This window comes from Alligator sinensis, unplaced genomic scaffold (genome assembly GCF_000455745.1).
Source record: "Alligator sinensis unplaced genomic scaffold, ASM45574v1 scaffold1499_1, whole genome shotgun sequence".
In the NCBI taxonomy this organism is placed as follows: domain Eukaryota; kingdom Metazoa; phylum Chordata; order Crocodylia; family Alligatoridae; genus Alligator; species Alligator sinensis.
This window is the reverse complement of record NW_005842494.1, coordinates 775292-786750: the sequence shown is the minus strand read 5'-3', so window position 1 is coordinate 786750 and position 11459 is coordinate 775292. Positions and strand designations below refer to the sequence as shown.

The following is an 11459-nucleotide window of genomic DNA, read 5'->3' as shown; positions in this document are numbered from 1 at the left end:
ACCTCTTTCCCCTCTAGTGTGCACAAGGTTTCCTCTGGTCAGAACCAGATAAAATTCAGCTTCCTTTGGCACCAGACCTACCTACATCGAGCCCTGAACTACAGCTCAAGAAAGCACACCAGCACAGCAGCTGTTGATGCCACTTTGATGCCTTTAGGGAAGAAAGCTGCAGGTATGAAGGTGTAGAAGAGTGCTGCTTACCTGTCTTTCTGACATGACGTACAGGTACTTGTGATCGATGGAGAAGGCCATGTCTCGAAGGATAGGGCTCCCGTCCTTGAAAACTGTGACCATTTCGTACTGAATTCCTCCATGAGGGGGACCATCTGCCCGGATCTGGAAAAAAGGACAGGAAAATCATGGGTCACATCCTCTTATCCAAACGTGCCAAAAAGAAAGGCAAGTTCTTAAGCAAATGCGCTGCTTGCAAGCTGGCGACACACGGACAGGAAGGCAGGGATTGAAGCAGCCGCTCCTTGTACACCATGGTACAAAGGCTATAGCAAACACGAGCTTTCCAGCCAGGCAGGGAAGAAGGAGTAGGCAGCTTGCGCGCCGGGACCAGCGCTTTGCAAGCTGATCACAATCGTCGCAGTATTCTTTTGTGCTCTTTTCTCTGTTGGATTTGTTATGCGTATACCCAATGCCCATCAGTACCCATACCAATAAAGAAAACCTTTCAGATCCTGATAGATTGTCTTCGCAGTTTCAACAGAGTCAAAAGAGCTACATCAATTTATACCAACAGAGGCTCTCGCACCACTGAGGCCTTTGGAGGAAAAGCAAAACTCGGAAAGTCTCAGATCTCTCAGCTACTGAATGCGAGAGGAGAGATAACGCGCTAGGGCAGCCTATGAAACCCAGACCCGCCTTCATTACGTGACTCGAGCTTGGCGGGAGAGGAGAACCCAGGCCTCCACGTTCACACGGTGACTTTGGGAACACAAGGCAAGCAATAAAGCCCTTTCAAATGACTGATCCTCTTCATCTCCCCATTCTCCCACAGCCCCAAATACAATCTGCTAAAGCTGGTACGACCATTAAATACCGAGCCTGGATCTGATCTAACTTCGAGTGGCAACTCTTTTAGTCGGGGTCCTGCATTGCTGATGGCTCGTCTTTGCGGTATCAGAGATGTAAGCAGCACATGGCTAGCGTGCGTCACATCGAGTTGGTTCCTTGCGTCTCCTTGTTGTCTGGAGCAAAAGTTGAGTGTGGGTTAAAAATAAAACCACACTGGGTGAGAATTTCAAAGCCGTAAGCACAAGGCCCGCTGAACCAGGACTGAGGGGCTTTGAAAGGCCACCCGGGGTTACAGTCCCTGCAAACACCTCCCTGGAGAGAACCAGCCCTGTAGTTTCATGCTCGGAAAACGAACAACTCACGACAGTTACCATCTCTCCTCACTAATACTCCCCATAAATGTAAAAGCGCTAGGGACCGAATCTGCACGTCGCCCAGCCTGCTGTCATCTCATCCCTTCCAAATCCGCAAGGTCCGGCAAGGGAAATGGAGCCACTGCGCAAGCTGATGAGCTGACAGATAAACGACTCGGTGGCCATATGGTCCGATCACTCTGAAGGCCTCCTCGTCTATCGGTATGGTGGCTGTGGGATTACGCCGATCCCTCCCCCAGCAGGAAAACCCTACTCAAGCTGTGAGGAAGCCCACTGCCGGGGGGTGGGGACCACTGGTGGCGAGACTACGACTCTTCCCAAAGTTAATATTTTATGGCCTTGGGGGCTATGCAGCGGGGGCCAGGAGGAGGGATAAACAAACCATTGACACTGCGTCTTCCCAACCAGGATTTGCATATTTGAATAGCTGTTTGATTGCAACACGGTGTCTACATCATGCCGAGCTGAAAGCACTGGCAACCATCAGGCTGGGGGATTAGACCAGTCATGCGAGCCAATGGCTCCATGGCATCAGCTAATGGCCCGGTGGCTCTTGGTGACAGAGATACTGTTACACGCTGGCCAGGAAACCGCGCTGCGTGCCGGGCATTTTCCAGCACGTGCGTGCGGCCCTGCTAGGAGAGGGGAGTGCAGGGGGACCGCGGAGACTTGGAAAAACCTCTTATCGCAAAGAAGCCATCTGCTGCAGGCTCACGCCGGGCTGTCGTGCTGGATCCTGCTTTGCTGTTCAATTACTTCATGCCCGACGGCTGCACTGAGGCTCGGGCATGCAGGATGAGCCGCGGCGGATGTGGCTGTGTCCTCGGTAAAGGTGGAAGGGGTGTGGGGCAATTCTCACTGCCAGCAGGATAGCGGGGGTGGAGGGGTTCGAAGTTGGCCTGGGGAAACAGGAGTGCGGGGGGTCTAATTCCCGTCTCTGTTGCTGCAACGTGGCAGTGGGAAGTGTGCTCACCACTGCTGGGGTCCCTTTGCATGTGAACTTCAAGCTCCCTCCCTGGGTGGGGACAACAGCACTGATGTGGCTTTGCACAGCACTTTAAGGCGTCAGTGGGAAATACCACTGGGTGTCCATGCTCATAGAGAGAAACCTCCGCAATGCACCCCGCCGGCCTCAAGGAGCCAGAGTGCTCCCCATCAAACCAGCACAGAGCTGGGGTTGCACCCACGGCCAGGCTGGGCTGCTCTCCTGCCTCCTCACCTCTTAATCGTTGCAGGCTAAGGGGCAGCAAGCCAGGTTTGGGGTTCAGACCTGCAAACGGCTCACGGCGGAAGCGTGCGCCCGAGCTGCGTTGCCTCCGCTTCCAGAAGGGAAGCGCCGAATACACCCAGGGGGCCGAGGCATCCAGAGACGCTCGTCCGACTCCATCCAGTTCAGCAGCAGGTGATCCACGACCTCCGTGGCCTCTGCTCGTGTGGACTGGCTGGCTATGCCGTCTCCAAGCCACACGCGCCTCTCTCCTTCGCTCACCCATCATTAAGCCAGCTGTTTAAAGCTGTTGCCGTGGCAACAGTCTCCCAAGTCCTTCCATTAAAATGTCTGATTGTAAGTTAATTATTCCTTGCCGGCCAGCCGGAGACGTGGTGCGCTCACGGGCAGCCGACGAGCCTGCTGCAGTGACATTGCTCCCTCGCGGACACGCGGCCCGGCTGGCGTGGTCAGCAAGGACGCGCTGTCATTCTGGGCTCTTCTCCCATTTCTGTGACTCTCAGCTATTCCTCCTCCCAGTCGTCTTAAGGGACTGCCTCCTGGGGAAGGCAGCAAACTGGGACTCGCGGGCCCGGGCATTACAGCTGCCATGTCTGCCTGGGGTTCGGGGTGCAAAGTCTGCAGCAGCCTGGGGCTTTCCTCCTTTCTCCGGGGCCACCCTCCTCCAAGCTGAGACTGAGCAGGCAGCTCTGCTCTTGGCTGCTCCGAATATCACACTTTTCTGGCAATCATTCCTGTCCTAAAATAAACTCAGGCCTGGACTTGCCTACCTAGAGTCCCTCTTGTATGCCTGTCGCAGGGCAATCTAGCTCCAGGGTGTCATCCAGCCACAAAAGATGCCTCGCTTAGACCCACTGCACCGTCACCAGTCTGTTCCTGATGGTTTGGTTGCCACGACAACAAATGGGGATGTCAAGAGGGAAGAATGATGCCCTCGGTGAATTGGGAAGGGGAACCAAGGGGTCAGCTCCGCAGCAGGGAGAGAGAAAATTATTCTTCGACTTCACTTACGGGCATCGTTGCTGCCGTGTGAGCCTCCCACAGCCTGGCAACCGGGCAAATAAATATGGTGCCACTGACACCAGTGGAAGGAAGTGCCCATCTCCGGCTTTGCAGATATGCTGTTCTGCTTTGCTCTTGGAGGTGCTATATGGACCACCTTTCAATCTGAAAATATGGGCACCACAACGGATGGTGTTTCCAAGGGGACCTAGCTTCTCGTGACACCTTGTGCATGCAACAGGACTCTCAGCGTGCTCCATCATGATCTCTTTCCTACAACTCTGATCACCTGTCCCCTTATTAATTGCTAACGAAGTCACATGTGTGCATTAGGTGCCATCGGCTATGCTAGGCTGGTTCTGATCAGTACTTGGGTGGGAGAAATGAGGAGCAAACAAAAGGGGTAGCGTTCACGAGTCAGCACAAAGACCAGCAATAGTTATAGCCTATAACAGGAACAGAAATAGCAATAGGAAGAAGAAGCTGATTAGCCCTGGAAAACATCTCGTCTGGGAGAGCCTGAACACTGATCCCAACTTCGATTATTTTGACAAAACCTTGCAATTTTTTCTTGGCAGATCCAAACTTTCTTTTTGGGGGCTTGGGGATGATAGGGGCAGGGGGTTGACGGTTTGGGGGCGGCAGTACTGAGGCATCCCCGTTCTGACACCAGAGGACTGCTCCAACCCATTTCTGATCCACTTTGAAAGCAGTGCCAGGGAGGCAGTGCGGCACTGCTGAGCACAGCAGAAAACCCAGCACAATCCCGGTCTCTCTGCGTTCCTTTAATTGTGTCAAGATGACTTTCTTCCCCCGGCTGCAGGACCACGCAGGGGGAGGTTTGAAAGCGAGAGGAGAAGAAGGGACTGCTTAGAGCAATACGAGGGCCCCGTGGCAGGTGTGGGGGTAGCTGGAGATTCAGGGACAAAACCCAAGCAGGACAAAGTGCCCAGAACAAAGGCATGCTCATTGCTCAGCAGCGTGAGACAGCAGAGACAGAGGAGGCTGAGGGCAGAGCGGAGGCCCTGGACTTGGCTGTGGGTCGGAGGAGTCATCTGGGATGGATACAGCTCTTTCCTCAATCATCTTGATGCGTGCTTGCAAATATACCCTGGAAAAGTGCCTAACCCCATAATCTGCAAATCCAAATATCAGGCCTGGCTCCGAGCACACAGGCCTGGTGAAACGCGCCCACGTGACGAAACAGAAAGCAGTTCCCTTCGGAAACGGCACTTCTTCAAAAGGCATCGGGGAGATTTATGTGGCTAATACCCCTACAATACAGACTGCAGGCATAAGCTCAGCATTATCTTAAGAGATTAGCAAAATACCATATTGTGTCATGTATATGTTGCAGTGTAGCACCCCCGGCGATAGCGTACGATCCGTTCACGGCGCTAATATGACATGAAGCTCCACCAGACCTATTGTATTAGTGCTTCCACAATGCGTTTTGCCTGGTGTTACGACTATGAAAGTGAAAATGCATCTGGGTCTCCTTCTCGTGCCTCCCACAGGGCTCCCATTAAAGGGCATTAAGACCCTTTGTACGAACCTCTTATGATTAAATTACCTGTCTTTTTTCATTATTATTATTATTTCATTATTTTTCCATGAGACTCAATCTCACGCTGAAGCCCTCGGTGCCAGAAATATAGCTGAATAAGTCTTTGTGTGGAAAGGACCGGCTCCCCGCTGCACATCCTGAGAGCAAGGCAAGGCCAGTTTGCGTTAACCCCTCAAGAGCCGCAGCTACCTCGCCGCGTACACGGGCAGCGGAGGGGAAACGGCACCGAAGGCATCTGTATTGTTAGCTACCTACTGTCTGCGTGCAATGGCCTGTGCAGGCTTCCCATGAGTGCAACAGATATCCTGCTGATCCGATTCTCCAGGTCAGGAGGTGAGGGGCTCTGGGCGAGCGTGTCATCTCCAGCTCTTTGTGCAGGATCACGACAAAGTGGAGCACACAGCTGACCCCAGAGCCCCGGCCTCGCTCCCTTCCTGCTGGGATTTCAAGCCCCACGGGGTGAATTCCTCTGCATAACATTAAGTTGGTGTCAATGAATATTCCTGGTGGGGCCTTATGAGCTCCGGGGCTGCTCAGCAGCATGTCACTGCATCTATTTCTGGAAACGAGAAACAAAGACGTTTGGAAAGTGCCATATGCTCCCAAGGCGTCTCCTTTGAGAACTGCTGCAACAGCCTCTCGTGCTGCTTTAGCTCGTCTGATCCAGCTCACAGGTATTCCTCCCCCCGCCTGCACTTCCCAGGGAAGTCTGGGCTAGATGCCTTGCTTCAGAGATGGGACGCAGCACCGCCGTGAGCAAGGTCCGGCTGCAAGAGGGGCAGGGAATGGTTTAGGCGGCCTAACGCGCTGCTGTCACCTGCGTGGTCTGCGATTCCTCGGGGCATTTGCTGCTCAAAAGAGTTTCTGCAAACAAGGGATTCGGCAATGCAAAGGCAGGAGAAGATAAACCATGTCAGCCCAAGCCCTCCTGTGCGTGACTCTGTCAATAATCTCTGCTGAGGGGGATTTACAGGTCCTAATTCAATTTAATTGCACCGGGCTATCCTGCCACCATGTTGAGGAAAAAAAGAAGGGGAGATGCGCATGACGATAAGGAATCTTTCCGCTGGTTACTGTGCTTTCCCCACCCCGTTCTGCTCATGTCAACACCTGTTACAGGGATCCCAGGTCCCCCGCCTGTGCCATGCCCGCTCAAGGAGAGGTGATTTTGCCTCCCACACAGAAAATGCACCTGCCTGGCTCTTCCACGTTGCAGCATGACCGGTGGAGGCTGCAAATCATAATGCAGAGCCCTACAGAACATATACAACACTCTTCTGTGGATGCAGAACCTGATCCAGCTCCTGCTGGAGCCAGTGGCAAATCTTCATTGACTTCAGTGGCACAAGACCAGGCTGTGATAAAGCACCCTTCACTGAGGCTTGCACAGGGCACTGCCAATATCAATTAATCCTCTCCGCACCCCGGCGAGCCAGGCGAGTATCAATTTTACAGGGGACTCTAATGAGGCACAGGAGGTCAAGTGACTTGGCCAGGGTTACGGCATAAGTCAGTGGAGGAGCTGAGCGCAGAGCCCTGGCTGTAGGCACGCGGCTCCAGTCCCCAGACAAGCCTCTCTCCATTTCCATCGGGTAGGGGGCCCAACCTGGCTTAGCTCTCCCCACTAAACCTGTGGTCCCATGTAGACGAGCAACACTGGTGGTGTGATTTAGTACCCTGCTCTCTGCGTGGGAAGTCTCCCCTTGAAATTAAAGTGAAACAGTAATACTATTAAGTATCTTTCCTTTAAATCATAGCTAGGTCCACGAGGAAATTAATGACAACCCTTTACATGCACATTCAATTCAAATCAGCATAGCCAATTAACTCCGTTACCTGAAGGCCCCCTCATATCCCAGTCTCTTTCACTCCCGTCATATTTCCTCTACTTAGCCCTAAATTATGGCAGGATAGAGTCATTCTTGGTGGGCACTTTCTCCACTTCCCCTCCTCACCCCAGCAGATGTTATTGGGACTGAATCAATAAACGGGGCCATTTCTAAAAGGTCACCAATTTCCTGTGCTAAATGGATGGTAGAAAAAAGAGCCCCTTATGACCAAAAAGAGCAGCCAAGTTCCCCTCTCCAAGGAGCGAGGAAATCCATGAACTCCAGAGCCACCTTGTCTTGCTAGAGATTGAATGCACAGACCGATTCCTTGCAGGTGTCTCCTTTCAAGCCTCATCTGGGAAGTAACTCAGGGCTGAAGAGGTCCGCGAGCTCTACAGATCAAGCCATTTGAAGGGCACATTGTCATGTTACACCGGATCTGCAAATCCCTGCCTCTGTCTGCTAGCACCTTCTGTACGAAGCACACGTGCACTTAGGAGTATACGAACGCAGTTCCCTTCCAACATGTGCTGTGAAGAAAGGCCTGGATCAAAGCAAACGTGGCCCCCAAATAAGAGTAGGCCCTGTCTCTGCATCGCTTTGGTGACGGAGACGCGACGCTGACTGTCACTTTGCACACAACAACTTCCATTGCCGCCACGGGCCAAGGGAGGGCCCCTGCAAGAAGGGGACGCAGTCAAGCTTTTGGGAACCCCAAATGTTTTGGCTACAGAGAGACATAGAAAGGGAGGTAAGTAATGGGGTCAGAAAGAGAGTGAGGCAGCTACAGGATGCAGAGGAAAACTTCTGTAGGAAACCCCACGAGAAGCCTCGTGGCAGCCACGAGGGTAGCGAGGTGGTACTCTCTCCACGCATGGCTAGTGGGGAAACTGAGGCAGAGAGTGTGGAAGTGATTTACCGAGGTCACAGTGATCATTATACTGCTCATTTAACACCGGGAGTGACTGGCCTAGCTGACGTTGTAACCCAAGTGTCCCGAATCAGTCCTGTGCCTTCATCACATCCTTCCTCACCACTGTCAGCACAGAGATCTGTGCTCCACGCGACGCTAGCGCCTTCCTGCTATAGCGCACAGTGCACCGCAGCTGTTGTGCATTCAAAACAGCGTCCTCCCAGCATCCATCAGACGTGATGGGGAGATTCAGGGCTCTTTGAAACAGTGCATCTTAACTATCCAAGAAACCGCGAAAGCTGAGAGCAAGGAGAATCTGTGCTCCTTCCACCCCTCCAGGCTAGCCATGCATTTCTGACCCTTTTGCAAGGAAGCGACCGGCAAAGCTCGGCCTCCAAGCAGAGACGCTGGAATCTGGGCTGCAAATCCAGCCTGACATCCCGGCTCCCCACCGCACTGCTGAGTATGAAGAAACAAAGCAGGAAGGCAGCGTGAGGCTGGGACCACCTGTCTGCTCACATTTTCCAGCGCTAAGCATTTGTTTCTCGACATGCTTTCCTCCCCCATCCTCTTGCCAGAAGTAAGCAGAGCTCCACGTGCCCACGTAGCCCGACTTCCATGCAGCCGGTCTTGTTAGGAGCCTGCGTTTCCCTGCGGATGGATGGAAGCGCGGTTCTTCTCTGCTCCAGCGCGTTCCTCATTTCCAGGGACCAAAAGCTCCATTTGTTCATGGGAGCATAGGCAGGAATTTGCACCTGTACAAACCAGGGAGGAAGCAAGCAGGAGAGCTGGGAAGCAGGCTGGGGTGAGCTGGAGAGTCAGTTAATGAGGTGTCTACAGCCACGCGGTCAGGGCGTAGAGCGATGTGGGGGAAGAGGAGACAAGCAGCAGTTTATTGCCATCAGGTTTCATGACCCAGATTATGTGTTGAGCCAGCTCTCGTATAAATTCAGCGCTCATGCCAGAAACGCATCTCTTCCCTGCGTGCTTCTGCCGCACACATGTGCATTTCCCAGCTCCCTCGCCCCAGCCACGGTAGCGAGACATTTGGTCCCCATCCAGGAGTCGAGTCCCCTGGAGAAGGACACGCAGCCTGGCCTCAAAGGCTGGGAGAGGAGCATGGAAACCTGTGCAGGCTCCTGCTGATGAGCTGAGCTAGGACAGGGGACTATCAAGTGGGGACAGCAAGTGCTGCAAAGGGCTAAAATACCCCCAACTATCCAAGAAACCACAAAAATTGAGAGCAAGGAGAATCTGTGCTCCTTCCACCCCTCAAATGCAACTACTTTGCATTTGCAAAAGTCCACTACGGCAGGGAAGGGACCTGGATCAAATGCAACTACTTTGACTGTCACTCGTGAGCCTGCCTTTGACCAAAGCTGCTATTAGCACTGATTTCCGCCCCCCTGGCTTAAAAGATGCTGCGTGCCGTCTGTCTGGAGTTGGCGCACAAACTGGGGAAAAAATACTTTCTTTCTTGAAGTCTCAGCCCATTGCCCAGACCAAGTGCCTCCAAGGACATTGCTGGGGTGGGCAGGGTGGCACAGAGAGTTGCCCCTCTCTCCCTTCCTGGAGCTGGCACCGAGCACAGCCGGATGTCATGTCAAGGGGAGCACAGATCGCTTCTGTTTCAGAGAGAGCCCGAGCAGCTCCTGGCAAATGACAGGCGAGTGCAATGCTGACGCCAAATCTGCTGCCTTGGGATGCACCTATGAGGCTGCTGCGGAGATGCTCGGCTCTCCCGCCAGGGGGAAGGGGCCCTGGGAACTCAGCTTTTCCTGCTCAGATTTGAAAGGGGGACTTGGCAATTTTTCCGCTGGCCTTTTCCCCATGCACGCGCGTGCACACTGGTTCCTTGTGCCAGCGGTTCACCAGCGTGCTGCTGGGCCACGCGCACTGGTTTGTATTTGTGTGTTGTGGCTAATGCACCCAGCGCTGGACCCACAGTACGGGAGGGATCCTCTATTCACACACGGCACACGGGGCCCTCGGGAGCAGGTTGCGACTGCAGGTCTGTTCATGAATACTGGAGTTATTACTAGAGGGTGGCTCATGAGCACTGTGGTGCTACATGCCCATTAGTTATTGCAAGATCCTTTTCAAGAGCTGGGTCTGCACAACATGTGGCAAGTAGCACCGAGTTCTTGCCAACTTTTACTTCTAAGGGAAAAGCTGGCTTAGAAAACCAAATGTGTGTGCACACAAAGTAGCACAACTCCAGACTCTGCTAATCTAATGCACAACACAAGCAACCAGCTACAGTCCAGAAACAGAACAACTCTTTCTACTCCTTGAAATAATGGAGGTTTCTGTTATCACCAAAAGTGGTGCTGGCTAACGGACAGCTTTGATAGTGAGCCTGATCTGAGTGCAAACAACTCATCTCACACTATCCCAGGAGTTTCCGCTTCCTAAAATAAAACGTATGCATCCATTTCCCCTTGGGCTGCTCTTTACAGCAGCAGCTGCAGCACAGACCTGCTGAGCAAGATGGAAAGGAAACGCCGATGAAATAACTGCCTCTGACAACTGAAGCAAGAAAGCAAGGGGGGGACAGTGCCCTAGCACTTCGCACTGCCTAGGAGCAGGGCCATAACGGTGCACAAGTGCCCCCGCTGATCAGCAAGGTTACCAGCAGCCCGGGAAAAGAAACATCCTGGTCAACACAACTTCTGGAAAACAATACATTGAAGCCCTTCAATCCAGACTCTGCATAATTCAAGGGACTAAGGGAAGGCTTTTGTTCTTTTTAAATAATGTAAAGACCTTTTAGGGATTGTTTTTTTTTTGTTTGTTTGTTTTTTTACCAGTTCCATTTTTTGTCCATCTGCTATCTATATGCAACACATCCTGGGGTGGAGAGGGCTTTCTCTTTCCATGCCAATCCTCTGCCACCCCTCAAGCCCCTCTGCAAGGCTGGTCTGCCTGCTTGTTTTAGCTGCTTGCAGTGCACTAGGGCTCTCAGCGTGCCATCTGATGCTGTAGTGTAGACAGGTCTTCCAGGGTAAGTAGGCCATTGCGCTCAGGCACTGATGGCGATCCCAGCATTACAGTATCTAAGCTTTAAGTGAATGGGTTTATTTTCACAACGCTCCTGTAGAGTAGGGATTATTCCCAATTTACAGACTGAGGCCACTTTAAGTGTGCTGGCCCAGGCATGCCTCCTGCCTAGGTGACGGCACAAAACCGCCAGGTAGCAGATCCGGTGCCGCGCGTGCTGATGCAGCTCATTCCGGGTCGCCGAAGCAAAATAATCCCTGCTGACATCCGTGCCTCATGCCAGAGAGCTGCAGCCGCTCCCTGGCTTTTACCAGCGTAAGGAAAGATAATCGCTCCCGACCGCCAGCGGAGCATACGACGCGTCGACGCAGCCACGCCAGTGCAACATGGCGATGGCCGAGCAGCTTCCACTGAAAGTCCACTATGGCAGGGAAGGGACCTGGTCCCCCGACTCCCACGCTGGAGCCCTAATTGCTGGACTGGCCTTGCTCTCCCATCAGGATAATGCAGCCATGCAATTTAG

The 11459-nt window shown here is 53.0% G+C and overlaps 1 protein-coding gene across 1 annotated transcript in view; it reads right to left on the bottom strand.

Moving 5' to 3' along the window:
• Window positions 1-11459, bottom strand: part of PLXNA2 (plexin A2) — a 249898-nt gene that overhangs the window by 136979 nt on the left and 101460 nt on the right. Inside the window, 1 exon segment of the mRNA XM_025212958.1 lies at window positions 202-336. Coding sequence (XP_025068743.1) covers window positions 202-336 — 135 coding nt within the window.